Source organism: Fulvia fulva, chromosome 1 (genome assembly GCF_020509005.1).
Source record: "Fulvia fulva chromosome 1, complete sequence".
In the NCBI taxonomy this organism is placed as follows: Eukaryota; Fungi; Ascomycota; class Dothideomycetes; order Mycosphaerellales; family Mycosphaerellaceae; genus Fulvia; species Fulvia fulva.
The window spans coordinates 10,078,977-10,094,427 of record NC_063012.1 but is presented as its reverse complement, the minus strand read 5'-3'; the positions used below and the strand labels follow the sequence as shown (position 1 = coordinate 10,094,427).

General features: G+C 54.2%; 6 protein-coding genes across 6 annotated transcripts; 4 read left to right on the top strand and 2 right to left on the bottom strand.

Moving 5' to 3' along the window:
- Window positions 1-435: 435 nt before the first annotated feature.
- CLAFUR5_02006 (Putative metabolite transport protein) lies at window positions 436-2,623 on the bottom strand (the record flags this gene model as incomplete). Its single annotated transcript, XM_047901154.1, has 2 exons — window positions 436-2,033; window positions 2,101-2,623. The coding sequence occupies 2 exons, from the start codon at window positions 2,621-2,623 to the stop codon at window positions 436-438; spliced, it is 2,121 nt and encodes a 706-aa protein (XP_047756949.1).
- Window positions 2,624-3,335: 712 nt separating this feature from the next.
- CLAFUR5_02005 (Putative ankyrin repeat protein) lies at window positions 3,336-5,765 on the top strand (the record flags this gene model as incomplete). Its single annotated transcript, XM_047901153.1, has 1 exon — window positions 3,336-5,765. The coding sequence occupies one exon, from the start codon at window positions 3,336-3,338 to the stop codon at window positions 5,763-5,765; it is 2,430 nt and encodes an 809-aa protein (XP_047756948.1).
- A 410-nt stretch (window positions 5,766-6,175) lies between these two features.
- Window positions 6,176-7,384, top strand: CLAFUR5_02004 (Nuclear localization sequence-binding protein; the record flags this gene model as incomplete). Its single annotated transcript, XM_047901152.1, has 2 exons — window positions 6,176-7,115; window positions 7,176-7,384. The coding sequence occupies 2 exons, from the start codon at window positions 6,176-6,178 to the stop codon at window positions 7,382-7,384; spliced, it is 1,149 nt and encodes a 382-aa protein (XP_047756947.1).
- Window positions 7,385-8,027: 643 nt separating this feature from the next.
- On the top strand, window positions 8,028-10,001 carry CLAFUR5_02003 (Peroxisomal targeting signal receptor; the record flags this gene model as incomplete). The annotated part of the gene is made up of 2 exons (XM_047901151.1): window positions 8,028-8,740; window positions 8,834-10,001. The coding sequence occupies 2 exons, from the start codon at window positions 8,028-8,030 to the stop codon at window positions 9,999-10,001; spliced, it is 1,881 nt and encodes a 626-aa protein (XP_047756946.1).
- Window positions 10,002-11,476: 1,475 nt separating this feature from the next.
- On the top strand, window positions 11,477-11,839 carry CLAFUR5_20013 (uncharacterized protein; the record flags this gene model as incomplete). Its single annotated transcript, XM_059462872.1, has 1 exon — window positions 11,477-11,839. The coding sequence occupies one exon, from the start codon at window positions 11,477-11,479 to the stop codon at window positions 11,837-11,839; it is 363 nt and encodes a 120-aa protein (XP_059318877.1).
- Window positions 11,840-12,269: 430 nt separating this feature from the next.
- On the bottom strand, window positions 12,270-15,398 carry CLAFUR5_02002 (uncharacterized protein; the record flags this gene model as incomplete). Its single annotated transcript, XM_047901150.1, has 3 exons — window positions 12,270-14,611; window positions 14,772-15,088; window positions 15,130-15,398. 3 exons carry the CDS (start codon window positions 15,396-15,398, stop codon window positions 12,270-12,272), a joined length of 2,928 nt encoding a protein of 975 aa, XP_047756945.1.
- Window positions 15,399-15,451: the final 53 nt, after the last annotated feature.

The window sequence follows — 15,451 nt, the reverse complement described above, 5'->3', positions numbered from 1 at the left end:
AGCCCCAGTCTTGAACTTCATTGGCGAGAGGGTTCCATCGGGAGTCTGGCTTTAGCGATAGGACATGGGTATCGTGTCCATTCGCAGAACCTTACGAACTACTCCATTGAGGTAGTGATGGTTGTTCTTGTCTTTTTGCTTCTCGAGTTCACCTAGGTCGGGTGATCTTTTGCATTCGCAGCAGCTGGATGTGAAGGCTTATATTCCCTTGCAGATGGTTCTCCGTCAGTGGGCATGAGCTCCAGATCGTTGGATTAGTGGTGTTTGTTCTTTTGCTTCTTGTGGGCGATCGCTCTTTTGAGTTGTGCGCGTGGGCGTGACATGGCTCACATCGAGGACATGTTCATTGCGGCCAGGATATGAATTCCGTCGTCATACATGACGCTGTGACGTCTAAGAACATGCAAAAAATCCCACAGAGGTATAGGTCGTCCACTAGTCTGCCCGATTCTGCTGCTCATGTTGACCCTGCTGCCTCGCCGTCGCCCATCTATACAGCTGCTCGGGCGAGTCCGGACAACCTTTGTCTCGTCGCACGTAGTACCTCCAAATCCACGGCAGTACCGTCCTGTACTGATAGATGGCGTGCTTCTTCGTGCTCACACCAAAGACATAATTCAGCTCTTCCAGCGACATGAAATGCATGCTTCCTGCTGTGCGTCCGAGTGTTGCTCCAGCTGTCTCGCGGACGAAGAAGAATATCAGAACAAACGCCACCACATTCAGGCCTGCGAAGATACCGAGCAGTCCGGCATGACTGACCTTGACCGTGATGATCGGCACGAACAAGGTCAACAAGCCCAGCCCGAGCATATTCGTGAAGACGGCGAAGGACATGCCAACGACGCGATGATCCATGGGGAAGACCTCGGCTGAGAATGTGAAGGGCACAGGTCCCATGCTGGGACTGTAGAAGACCATGAAGATATACACCAAGACCCCGATGACGGGAGCATGGGCGGGACTTCCAGCTGGGATCAAGAATGCGAGAGAGGCGCCGAGCATACTGAGGGCCATGAAGGGGAGTGCAACGAGCAGCAGCCAGCGACGTCCGCGTTTGTCGATGAGGTAGTAGGCGGGAAAGGCGAACAGGAAATTGACCAGCCCGATGCCCCAGCTGAGGAATAGTGGTTGCAGGTAGGATGGATCCGCTAGATCGCCGATCTTGTCTGATGCCTCTTCCTCGCAAAAGAAGTTGCTGGAGTAGAGTGCCAGCACATTGACTCCACAGAGCTGCTGACTGACCATGACAACGACGGCGGCCAGCATGGCACGCCTAATTCTCTTGATGGTGAAGAGCTGCCCAAGCTTCTGCCAGTAATTGATAGATCTGGCAGGCTGGAACCTTGCTCGCAGCTTCGAGTGCGATGCGTTACCTTTTGTCTCTTCGACAACCTGCTCTTCGCGATGAACGAGCTCGGCATCTGACATCTTGCCGGAGATGAAGCGCTTCTCGACTTCCATCTGGCAGTGAACGTACAGCAGCTCCTTCGCAGCGAGGACCGGGTGGCCCCGTAATGCCAGTAAGGTAGCATAGGCTTCGAGGTAGTGCGATGGACCTCTCTTCATCAAAAAGCGAGGTGAGTCGGAGCAGACGAAGATCAGTGTCAGGAGGACGATGGTGGGAAGCACTGATGAGGCAGTCTGCCACCTCCAGGCAGTGTCGCCGACCTGACTGACCATAAGATTGGCAGTGAAGCCAAGAAAGATACCCAGAGCGTCGAAAAGCTGCCAGTTCATCACAAGAGAGCCTCGTATATGGGCCGGACTGACCTCCGCCGCGAAGACTGGGACTACCGAAGCTTTGCATCCCATACCGATGCCCAGGATAGCACGACAAGCCAGCAACTGTCGCCAGGTCTGCGAACAGGCGCTCCCAATCATGGAAGCTAGGATCAATACTCCAGAGAATGCTATGGCCGGTCGTCGGCCGAAGAAGTACTCATTGAAAGGATCACTTAGCCAACACCCGATAAGACTGGCGGAGAGGTAGGGCACAGCGTTCACTATAGCGAAGATCCAGGCATCTCTTCCTGATGTTCGTTAGCGGGTATCCTAAGCGGACGTGAACGCAACGTGGCAAAGTATTCAAGATCTCACCTATGGGGTCGCAACCATCAAAGGCCAAAAGACCAAGCTGCTTTGGCCAGTTGAGATTGGCGCCGTTCGATGCCGTCTGATTCCAGCCTTGCACGACAGCTGCAACGCAGAGCGTGATGATCGTGACTCGTAACTCTTTCGGCTGCTTCCAGAAGCCACCGCGAGTCTCATTGAACAGAACCTCTTTCTCATCGAGCGACAGATTAGGCACGGCTTCCCATGCTTCTGGGTCTCGCAGGATCTTGCCAGCTTTGATGAAAGTTTCCTCTTGATTGTGCAAGCCATGCGTCCGGACGAAGCGTTTGGCTTTACGCTCGACTTCATCTGGTCGTAGTCTGATCAGTGGGTTGTCGACTAGGCATTGGTCATTGTCGTCAAAGATATTCTCATCCTCGGGTGCATCCAGCATTGAGTCATCGTCATAAGATGAGCTGTCATCGTGGGTGGCAGTACGCCTTCTTACGCGTGTGACTTCGATCTCAGGTACAGCTTGCTGCTGATTGTCGACGTTTGGTGCCGCCATCTTCCTTGAGCTTCATGAGTAGACTTGCTAGGTCTCGCATCTGTGCATCGAAAGCATCGAGTACAGAAGAGACGTTATGTTCCACTTCCAGCTGGCCCCCAACGCAGCCAAGGTCGGCGCAGCGAAGTTGTGGTAACAATCCTTTGTGCTTCTGTGAGGTTCGCGGTACACAAGACTACCTCGCCTCATCTCGAAGGACGTTCTCCCAGTCACGCGGGCTCCTTCGCATAGCGCTGAGCCTCCTCAACCCAGGTTTCCTGCATGTGCGCCGATATTGCAGCAGCACAATGGCGTTGATGTCGGTCGGGATGCCTGGGGTGTGCAATTGCGTAGGCTTTGTTCCGGTGAACGATCGACGAGGACAAGGAATCTTGCTGCTCCCTGCCATATGCGGCAAAGCACGCGAACGCGAACGCGAACGCATGGCGTGCATGGGGAAGTGAAGGAAGGAACTGTGGAGGTTGGTGCTTGGCCGGGGAAGGTGGGGCTCCAACAGATCAGCTGTGCGCCATCGTGGCGAAGCAGCCTCAAGGCGTATTCGTCAAAGGTCATAGACGACAACTTGAAGGATTAGGACAAGCCGCGGCCACTTGGCCCAATTACACATGACTCCTATGGCTCTGGCTCCGTCACGGCTATGTACATACCATAGCCTCTCCGTTCTGGCAGTGCTTCGATCATCATCACTCTCCATGGACACCTTACCGTCAGTATGGCGGAGCTACAGACGATTGCGGCCGTGTTCGATCTGTTGAAAGTCTCGTATGAGGCTGGACGGTTTTTGAAGAAGGTTAAAGATGCGGACAAGATTGCGGCCGAGATCAGTGATCGTATCGAACGGCTGGAAAGTGTGCTCAAAAGTGTCGAGGCTGTTCTGAAGGCGAGAGACGACCATGCAGTGTCTAGCGGAGACGACGCCCAAGTCGCGGAAAGGATCAAGCGAAGCGTACTTGCCTGCACTAAGACGTTGAAAGACCTGCGCACCAAGTTGGGCGGATTCGATGCTGCAGCTAGCCGTGACCGCGACCTGATAGAGCGGGTAAAGATTGCCTTTCGACAGCCATCGATCAACAGAATCAATACAGAGCTGGAAGCCAGAGTGCAGACCTTGTCCACCGACTTGTCAGTGCTGCAGCTATTCGACCAGACTAAAAGCAAATCAGCGCTGGACGACAACCACGAGACAGTGCTTGAAGCGATCTCAAAACTTGGTACCCAGCTGGAAGAAGGCAACAAATTGCTCAGCAAGCTCCTCGCTGCTCAAGACAATGTCGCCTCGCAGCAGCCACCACCTTCTCGGGTGCCAGCTGCAGCATCCACGCTGCCAAACAATGATGCAATCGCGAGTCTCGAAGATACGCTGCGTGGAGCTGAAGGAGTTCACGAGCACTTCACCTCTGAGTACACTGCCGATGCCAGATCGGAGAGGATCAAACGCGATGATGCCGAGCAGAATGGTTTGCCGTTGAATGGGATCACACCTTCCATTCCAGTCATCACAACATCTTCGGATGCGTTCTCAGTCTCCTCAGATCCGGCCAGCTCCAATCAGGAAGAGGCGACAGACCCCATCCTCGACGAAGATAACGAAGATGACGAGGAGGTGTGGCCCCTCGAGATCCTCGACAGGCATATCTCTGCATACATCGATCGTTCTGTCAAGGACAGAGATGCCGGCAACCTGAATCAAGCAGAGGTCAACCTAAAACACGCAATCAGTAGCTCGGAAACTCGTGAAAGCCGCTATGGTGTGCTTTTCGTGGAGCGCATTCAGCTGCAAGAAGACATGGCATCACTGTACCAGCACCAAAAGAAGTGGGCTGAAGCGGTGAAGACCGTACATCATCTGCTGCGCGAGAGATCTTCTTCGGACGCTTCCGGTAACAGTCAAGCTGCCGGTTCTGTCGGCCTCGTCGAGGCACGACAGCATCAACACCTTGCGTCCATCTACTACGAGCGACACTACAGCGAATCGACTGGCGGGCTCAGCCTCACAACCGAGGACATCGAGAAAGCCGAGTCACATGCCAGAAAAGCTTTCAACAAGCAGTGGAAGGTGTTCAAGGGCCGAGATAAATCGCCCGATGAAGCAGCTCAGCACAACGCGTGCATCACCATCCTCGTCCGCATCCTTGAGACCAGAGACAAGACTGTGGAAGCCAACGAGATGCGTAAGCTGCTGATCAAAGGATCGTCCATGGCGAGTGATAGTCTTCGGCGGATCTCCACTACCCATGCTCCTGTGCAAAGAGAGTGCACTGCCGCTGACAAGCATGACACCTTGATCGAGGCGATCAAGTCAGGCAATATCGAGCAGATACAGACCTCGCTGGATGCAGATGATTTGAACCTCGAGCATTTCGACAGACAAGGGAAGACTTTCTTGGTGCATGCTGTCGAGAGCAAAGACGAGGCGACCGTGCATAAGCTGCTAGATCCAGAAGTTGGGGCGTCGGTCCACACTGCTAACAGGCGTGGTCTCACGGCCCTGCATTTTGCCGCAATGGGAGGCTTTCACGATATGACCAGATGTCTCCTACACCACGATGCCGAGATCGAGCCTAGAGATAAGAAGGGCGAAACTCCAATCATCAAGGCCGTCCTCGCTGGCGATACCAAGATGGTACAGATCCTCGCTGACACACTGGAAGACAGCCTGATGACCAAAGGAGGTGACGAATGGAGTGTGTTGCACTACGCAGTCCAGAAACCGAACAGGGAGATGATCGATTTGCTTTTAGAGCTTGCACCAGATCTCAAGGACGCCGTGGACCAACGAGGACAGACGGCCCTGCACCACTGCGCCGACTTCGAACGACTGGAACAAGTCCATGCTCTACTAGAGCACGAACATGCTCTAGACGTCAATGCCACTGACTCTGTGTCCCGATCTCCGCTCTATTTGGCAGCAACCAAGCCGCCCACGCCACGACGCGAGAATGTCGTGCGGATATTGTTGCGTAAGGGCGCTCGACTGGACGAACATCGACCCCCTCCAAGGATGCGCGACTATAAGCTGGGTACATCGCGGCGGGATAGCACGCTGTCACGCACCAGTGTGAGCACGTCGGGTACTTTTGGTACGACTTCGACAAGTAGGTCCAAGGTCTCCAGAATAGCCGGACGACTTGGCTTGCGATGATGTATTGTGCGTTGTTTGCTGGCGTTGGTGATGTGGTAGATACCCAGGACGCGTCGTGATTGACCGTGTTGTATGATAGTCGGTCTCCAATGTATTCTTCTAATAATCCGCCTCACTGCGAAAGTTTGAACCGTAACCCATTATAGCGCGAATTGTGTGATGACAACATTTCAATGGCTGTTGCCGCGTGGCGAGAGGAAGCAAGGAGCAGGAGTCGTTGACGAGCGCGCCGATCTCTGATGAGCACAGACCAAGAAATTTCTCAGGACTTTCAAGTTGTGAACTTTGCTCGCGTGTCTGGCATCCGAACAACATCCAACAACCCCTTTCGTTCTCTCCATCATCACCCCATCAGTCGGCTAAGAATCCGCCAAAACGCTGCACTTGCTGTAAGATACTCCAAAGCCACGATGTTCGCACTTCGCCGCGCCGCTGCGCGAGCAGTCTTCACACAGCCAACTCGGCAACTCTCGACGTTCAAGCCTGCGCCACGTATATCAGCATTGCAAGCGCAAAAGCCAGGATCGATCCGATCGTTCCATCAGTCATGGAGGGTACTCGCAGAGGAAGACCAGAAGCGACAGGAGGCAAGCCCAGCAGAGGCATCGACGAGCGGCGAGACTGTCACCACCGAGCCAACACCTGAGGAGCAACAGGAGATCCGCGAGGAGAGTGTCGTGACACCTGATGTTGTAGGCTCCGCCGAGTCGGCCGCGGAGGGTGCAGCTGCAGAGGCAAAGGACAAGGCTCAGGAGGCCGTTTCACAGGCACAAGAGACTGCCAGCGATGCCGCCGAACAGACACAAGAGAAGGCCGAAGAGATCAGCTCTCAAGCACAAGAGTCTGCCAGCACCATCACTGAGAAGGTGCAAGACGCTGCATCCAGCGCTGCGCAGACCGTCCAGAACGCCGCCTCAAGCGTGGCAGAGACCGCACGCAACCAATTCCCACCACCTGATGGCCCTGTTCAACGTCAGGGACAGGCACCTACCCCAAGCAAGATCCTCTATATCGGCAACCTCTTTTTCGAAGTGACCTCAGCGCAGTTGGAGGCCGAGTTCAGCAAGTTCGGAGAGGTCGTCAACACGCGCGTCGTTCAAGACGACAGAGGATTGAGCAAGGGGTTCGGATACGTCGAGTTCGCTAGACAAGAGCATGCGGACAGAGCGACAGAGTTGGATCAGCAGGTCTTCCACGGCAGGAGAATGGCTGTCCAATTCCACGTCCGCCGCGACAACACTCAGCCACGCCAGGCACGGCTCAGGAGCGACAGCCGTGTCCCCGCACCGCCGTCGAAGACGCTGTTCATCGGCAACATGTCTTATCAGATGAGTGATCGTGATTTGAACGGTAAGATCATCAACGGGTGCAGGCTAACAACCGCACGGGTTGCTAACATTTGTGCACTAGATCTCTTCAGAGAAATCAAAAACGTGCTCGACGTCCGTGTCGCTATCGACCGCCGCAGTGGCCAGCCACGAGGCTTCGCCCATGCCGACTTCATCGACATCGAGAGCGCAGAGAAGGCCAAGCAGTACCTCGAGAAGAAGGAGGTATACGGCAGACGGCTGCGCGTCGATTTCAGCCAATCCGCGCAGAGAGATAAGAACTCTGAGTAAGCAGACTTGAAAGTTTGCGAGCGTAATATGGCAACGACGATGAGAGAGTATTGTACAGCATAGCCTGGAAAGAGGCGGTCCGATGTGGGAGCACACGCACCGAGCGATGGCGTTTAGGAAGCAGCTCAATGGATACTCCAAGTGGCAAGTCGCGTCATGAGGGTGTACACCACAGGTCGAGTTGACGTTCAGTGTTGTATAAGTTGTGTAGTATAGCATAGAGGCAGAGCATGAACATGGCAGACCTTCTCAACTCCATGTCATTATCTTCGCATGAAGCATTGCCGACTTGGCCGTCGCGTGATCTCCCGTCGAGTGCCACAAAGTCAAGGTTCACCTCGGCATCGGCTCTCTTGCTTGCAGCAGGGACCGAGCTACTCATGCGTAACCAGCGGCGAAGTGGTGCTCTCTCTCTCGGTGGTGCAGTTTGCTTGTGAACATTACAGTCAGAGGAAGAAGGAACCTGTTCTTTCCCTTGCCATCATTACTTTGCCTGGTCGTTCCTCGAAGATTGTCTTTGTACAGTACAGAACTGCAGGGAGCGTCCTAGAAATCCACTTCTCCTCACCCACCACCACGAACCCCACCTTGACTCTTCCACATCAACCACAGCATCACTACCAACACATCTGCTCAAGCCAAAATGTCCTTCCTCGGCGGGCCAGAATGCAGCACCGGCTCCAACCCTCTCGCACAATTCCAGAAGACAACAGGAGCCGACACGTCCCTCCAACGAGACCGCCTGACATCCCGACAGCCACAACAATTCAACGGCTTCCGCAGCGGCCAGCAAGTCCCCGACGATGCCGCATTCCAGGACTTTGCCCAACAGGGCCCTCACATGGGTGACATGCTCCCCAACGACGCCTTTCACATGGAACAAATGCGCCGCGAAGCCGAACACCTCGAGCGCGCAAATGGAGGCGGTAGCGCAGGCAATGCGAACTGGGCTGGCGAGTTCCAGCAGCAAGGTCCACGCTTTGCACCAGAGGAATTCCAGCAGCAGCAGAGGGCAGGAGGTTTCAGTCCTCAGGAATTTGCGCAGTTTAGACAGTCCCAGATGACGCCTACGGCACGGACACAGAGCCCGAGCTTCCAGCAGCAGTCCGCGTACAGGCCGCCTATGTACTCTGGAGGGTTCGGCATGCAGAGGCCAATGATGGGGTACCAGGGCTCTATGATGCAAAATGGTATGCCGCAACAGTATGAGGGGAAAGGGAAGGGCAGGGTGCAAGAGCTCAGTGATACGGACTGGGAGAAGCAGTTTGAGGAGCTTTCTACTGCAGATCAGGAGGCGGATCAGTTGGATCAAGAGGCTGAAGAGGCTGTGGAGAGGCAGCTGAATCAGTTGGATAAGTAAGTGTATTGTGTTGCGGGCTTGTTGCGCTGTGGACAGGCGGGAGACAGTACAAAGCTTTGCATACGTTGAATACAGACTAACGCGAACAGGGACATGCTGGCCGACGATGAGATGGCGGGCCACTTTGGCGACGAGTTCGATCAATGGAAAGACTTCGATGGCCTGAACCACAACTTTGACAGCTTTAGGAATGAGTTTGGCGACTACAGCACCGCGCCCAACCAGGGCAACTACATGTTCGAGGAGAACAATCTGTTCAAAGACGTGCCGAATGCGTTCGAAGAAGGCATGAAGATCATGCGTGAAGGTGGGAACCTGAGTCTGGCGGCACTAGCCTTCGAGGCCGCTGTACAGAAGCAGCAGGACTTTACGGATGCTTGGGTTGCATTAGGCCAAGCACAAGCACAAAACGAGAAGGAATCGCCCGCGATAAGAGCGCTGGAACAAGCCCTAAAGATCGACCCAAGTAATCTGGAAGCACTGATGGGTCTTGCGGTCTCCTACACGAACGAAGGCTATGACACCCTCGCATACCGCACACTAGAACGCTGGGTAGCCTCAAAGTACCCCCAACTCGGCGTCACGCCCCGCGGCATCGAAGACGAGGAAGAAATGGGCTTCACCGATCGTCACATGCTGCACGAAAAGGTCACAAACTACTTCCTCGAAGCGGCACAACTGAACCCCGAAGGCGGTGACGTCGATGTAGATGTCCAGGTCGGTCTGGGAGTCCTCTTCTACGGCAGCGAAGATTACGACAAAGCTGTAGATTGCTTCACCGCCGCTCTCAATTCTCATCAACACGGCTCCATGAAACGCGAAGGTGAAGAGCACCTCCTCTGGAACCGGCTGGGTGCTACCCTAGCCAACTCGTCCCGATCAGAAGAAGCCATCGAAGCGTACTCACGCGCACTGGAACTACGACCGAACTTTGTGCGCGCGCGTTACAACTTGGGCGTCTCGTGTATCAATCTGGGCGTCCTTGAGGAGGCAGCGGGTCACTTGCTTGGTGCGCTGTCTATGCATAAATTGCAGGAACAAGAAGGAAGAGCAAAGGCGGCTGAGATCCTCAAGGATGGTCATGGTAATGATATTGATGAGCAAGCTGCGGTCGATGCTGCGCTGCATCAGAACCAGAGTACGAACCTTTATGATACGTTACGACGCGTCTTTACGCAGATGGGGCGGAGGGATTTGTCTGCGACGGTTGGGCCGGATATGGATCTGAATCAACTGCGTGGGCAGTTCGATTTCTAGGTCGTTGTCCATAATGGTACGATTGTATCTATGTAACTTTACGACCATGCATAGTCTCCATCATCACTCACTTCACCTTCGGTTCACAAACCGTAACAAACGGCGCCGTAACCCCACTAACGAACACACGTCCTGTCTTCACATCATGCACCGCCGTGGTAGCACCTGGTAACACTTCCGCATCCCGATCCTCTAGCATCTTCTCAGCCTCCCACTCAACCTTCCTACCACCCTCACCCGCCGTCTTCCTCCTCGCGCGCAAAATCGTCGCCGGCGCGACTTTATTCATCGGATCCTCAAACGCCCCCAACACCTCAAACGGTTTCGGCAATGCCGCTATCCAAATATCCCCATCCTTATCCTGGGAGAGATTATCGAGTCCATACGGTACATCAATTTGTCCCAATCTTTCAAGACTGTGATCTGGCAAGGGCCGGTAAATTTGGATATTTCCTTTATAAGTACTAGGGACGTAGAGGAGACCGTCGTCTTGACCGGTTAGTAATCCGTTAGGGAAGGCGAGACCTGTTTGCACGACTTTGCAGGTACTGCCGTCGAGGGAGCAATGGGTTATGTCCCCGTTGCTGATGTAGGGTGCGAGTTCGTGTCGCCAGCCGGAGCGGGCTGTGCCGTGGTCGTTGGTTATGTAGAAGCCGCCGTGGGGGGGGGGGGGAGAGGGCGATGTTGTTGGGGGATTTGATTTCGGTGTGGTGATAGGATTGGGCGTGGTGGAGGGTGGTGGCGTTGGGAGTTGTGGTGAAGGATTCGATGGTGTAGTCGGCTGCAGTGTTGTCGAGGGCGCGGCCGGAGACTTGGTTGATGGTGGGGCGGGCGTTGTTCAGGTAGATTCTGATGTCGCCTTTGATGGTGTCCTTGCCTGTTATGCCGATGAGGTGGAGAGGGCCTGGGAAGTTTGGGGTGGCAAGGACGCGGTATTCAAAGCTGTCGCCTTTGGGTTTATCGAGGTGTAGGGCTATGACTGCGTCCGTGAGGGAGCGGCCTGAGGCGTCGTCGCAGCTTGCCAAAAGGCTTGGAGAGAAGCTGAGCCAAGATATCAAGTGAAGCGACGGTATGGCCCTCAGACAGCACCATCTGGAGCCCGTAGGCTGGTCCTTACCTTACCGTCTCGCAGCTGAGCGAAATCAGGTATGTAGGACGAATCAGACACTCCTTCGGCCGAAAGAATAGTTGGAGTTCAAGTGAAGAGAGATCCGAGCGACAAGCGAATGAAGCGGTGTGGAACTGCCGGCTTGTCATTTGATGGTGCACATGGTAGCATAGGATGATCTTCTTTCTTGTCTTGTAGATTGGGGAGGAAGGGGAATGGGGAATGTCATGTGTAGTATTGAAGGAAAGGGCGATGGCTTGTGAGAGTAGGTTTCAGAGAGCGGCCGGCGAAAAGTAATGCCGAGTCTTCCAGGTTCTCTTATCTATCACCTCGACAACTCCATCAAAACATCATCGACCTCGCCACCATGTCGTTCATCAACGTGTTCGCAGCAGCGACCCTGCTGGGGATCAGCCTTACATATGCCGAGCAGCAGCCTCTTTTGCCATCCTTTGGCCACAACAAGCTTGTTGACACGGAGCAACTGCAATCTTACATCAAGGGCGAGACAATACGAAGTGGATTGCCCATTCTGTTGCTACCTATGCTAGGTCGTTCGATGGATCCCCGGAGCGAACGAAGTTCGAGGCTGCTGGGATCGGGAAGTATGAAGAGACTGTCAAGTACCATGGTGGGAAGTTGTTCATCTAGATGTCGATCTACCGGTCTGGACTTCGAGCAACCGAGAGAGGCGCTAGCCGTGAGGCGCACCAAATCACCTGAACCATAGTACACTACAAAATATTTGCAATACCGCGCCTTCCATCAACGCCACTCTCAAGCTCAATTCGCATAGTCATACGTCCCATCACCATCTGCGTCCACAGGTTTGCATGCCTTGTTGTTCTCCGTGCAAGAAGAGCTCTGATATTCCCATCAGATACCACTACCCAGTTCAGAATGAGCCGCTGACTTACATCTTGACAGGCAATCGACGTTCCACCTTCATCGTCTTAGACTTACACGTCGACCGGAGTAGTACACAGCATTCCGGCGCTCGCAGGCTACCGTGTCCAGCCACGCTCGTGGGCCTGAGACCAGTTCTGCAATCATTTACTCATCTCCCTGTGTAGGCCCCAAAGCGGAAGAGGTAGCGTGCCGTCTAAGACAACCGCGAATCCTCCCTGCACTCGAGCCGACTCCCACACGATCTTCTGCCGTCAAGCCACTGGCATCCTTAACAGTGATGTCTGCTCCATGTTCGACAAGCGTTTCCACCACACCCAAATGCTGATTCTCGCAAGCATGATGCAAAGGTCTGCGGCCGATGTTGTCCTCGGCGCGTTGATATCGCTACCGAATGCCAAGCATCTCACCGCAGCGGTATCGAAGCCCCGTGCCGCAGCCCAGTGTAGTATTGTTCTTCGTTGGATGGGATCTCGATATCGTACCGTCTCAGCGTCGATGAAACGCAAGTAGTTGGATACGGTACTCCACGAGCCGTGTGAGAATACTTCGAAAAGCGTCGGGAGGTCTGGTGCTGCGGCCTCTGTGTCTTGGCTGGCCTTTTGTCCCCGGTCGTGTAGGCGTGTTTCATCTCTGCGTACTGTTCGCTGAATCGACCTCATCTGGGTCCTGATCTGGGATCGGCGCTCGTGCTTCTCCCACCTCCGGTACGCCCGGGACACGAAAGCCTCCATCGACCGGCGAAGCCAAGAACGCGAGTCCATGATATGGACCGAGCTGGCCCCAGAGACCCCGACTAGCCCTTCTAGTCGCAGAGGCACTCCACCATCGTCATCAGAGTCACCATTACTCCAGCCTGCATGTGACGATTTCTTGTCACGTTGCAGAACGCTGGACCACAACGTTCGAAGCTGTAGTGGCAAATTTTCGACTAACGCCATCTGTTCTGTCTGGCTGCCTCCGTGTATGAATTCGCTGATCTCCTCCACCTCGTTACCGGAGACTGTATGGACGCCAGCCTCCAGCTTTCTACACAGTGTACTTATCGTCCCAGGATTGCTTCTTCCCAAGCTCTCAACTTGTTCATGCAGAAGCCACCCCAATTTATTGTGGGCTGCCTCCCAGTGCCGTAGCCTTTCATATGTCGAGCACAATTCGTCCAGTGTGCGTATGAGACGGCCTCGGGTACTTGGATCGTCCAGATCGTAGTCGTCGGTCTCGTAGTAAATCCGATAGGCACTTGTGTTACGACTTGAGGCCCATGTGATCAGCTCTAGCAGTTGAGCATAGGCTTGGAGGTACTCCTTTTCATCTGCTTCCTGCTGAGCACGCCACCGGACCAATTTGTGTAGCGATATTTCTTCGCTCCAGTCAGCATTCTTGCTACGAATCAGTCCATACCTCCAGAGACGGGACATGGTCTGACTGTAGCAGTCATGACTCCACTCGCAAGACTTGTTTCCAATCGTCTGACTTAGGCTATATTCCGCTGATACTAGCCGCAATAGCCACGGTGGCCAGTCCGACACCTTGTAGTATGGGAAATCTTGTCCTCGTAGTAGACCAGCATGCGCGTCTTTGAGATGCGTATACAGAATCACGGCCGGGTCAAGAAACGCCAAGAACGTAAGAAGGACATTTGGTGATACTCCAGTTCCAGACTTCGTGCGCGCTCTTTCGAGGAGCTGGAAGGTGGTTTCCCAGGCGGTCCAGACCGTCGTCCTGTGCGGCGAACGCAAGAAATCATGATTTGTGTCACGCAACAATGCGCTACGGTTGTTCTGGAACGCCGTCAGGTAGCCGTTGATGGCGCTGCGAGTACAAATGCCGACTCGCTCGGGCCCTGCTGCTAGCAATGCCGCGTCGCAGTTGATCGTGGCGCCAGCTAAGTGTATTGCCAACGGTAAATATTCCAGACGACGTACAACGTCCGTGCAAAGCTCGAGCAGTGCAAGGTTCTCGGTCCATTGGGTACAGCCTACAGCCTCCAGTAAAAGTGCAACTGCCTCCTCTTCCAGCATTACATCGAGACAGACAGAATTGATCTTAAGAGCCCGTGGGATGGCTCGGTCTTGAGTCGTGATGATGACCGTACCGTGCCCAGCTCGAGGCAGTATGTCGCGCAAGCCCCAGTCGTCCTCATCTGCGTTATCAAGGATGAGTAGCCATGGTGTGGTGCGCTTCGTAAGCCATTCCAGTATGTTTCGAACAGCAGTACTCTGTTGTGGCATAACCTGCGCCGTGGACAGCAGACTTATGTTGTAATCTACCAATTGTAAGTCTCGTGCGATGAGTTCGAAAGAGCCGACGACAGAACTAGGCTTGTCGGCATTCACCCATAAAATAGTATCGTATTCATGCGCATGGACTAGAGCATATTTCAAGATGAGCTGTGTCTTTCTGGTCCCAGCCATTCCCACAACCACTGCGCCTCGGATGTGTTGCCATCTTGAGCTTCGCTCCAAAAGTGCAGCTTCAAGCTGCTGCATCGCAGCCGGACGATCCGTGTACTCGTCTGAGATTTGACTGAACGGCACAGAGTTGTGATAGGGGCGGGTATGACTTGGGTCTCGGGGCCCCAACTGCGGTAAGAACACTGTCCGGTCAGCTTCAACAAACTCGTACAACCGCTTAGCAGGTGACCAGCCTAGCAATGCCTGTGCCTTCAAGCTCGAGTCCGCTGTCTGCTAACGCACCTTGCGGGAGATGGCACATGCGCCTTGCCTTGACACGCACGATACACTAAGGGCCCGTACCTGATCCAGTGATGTTCTGCGTCAGTGTCATCTCCCTTGCCATAGCGCCCGATCCATAGTTCTGCCAGTTCTCTTGTGTTCCAGTACCTGTGTTGAAGCTCGCACCAGGGCCAGTAGAGGTAATGTTCGTGGTGCCGCTCTCTGGCAGGGACGACTCGACTTCAGCAATCTCTTGAATCGCGCGTCTGAGATCATCGTCCTTCACGGCCTGGCGGAAGACGTGGTAGACTTGCAAAGATTGCAGGTTACCGAGGATGGCCTTCCACAAGTTCTCAACCTTGTCGCTCCTCCCTGGCTTGAGGGTGCGTAGAGCTTTCCTGTATTGCTCTATTCGTTTGTCGTCATCTGCTGGGCAAACCTTTTTTTTTTGAAAATCTCCCGCAAGCCTCTGGCCTTTTCGCGCGTGTTTGTGAGGATTTGGAAGATCTCTGATTCATGTTCGCCTCTCTCATACTTCTGCTTGACGAAGACAAGAGTTTGCTTGACTAGCGGCATGCGAGTGCTGATCACTTTGAAAGCAGCCGGCAAGCCTTCGACGTCCTGCGCTGCATCGTAGATTCTCTGCGTGGCGTCGACTATCGTGATGATGGCTGAGACGAGTCCGAGGACCGCTACAGCTTCTCCCATCTTGAGGTGGTCTATTGCTGTATTAGTGTTTTGCCGGCAAGTCTTCGAAAAGG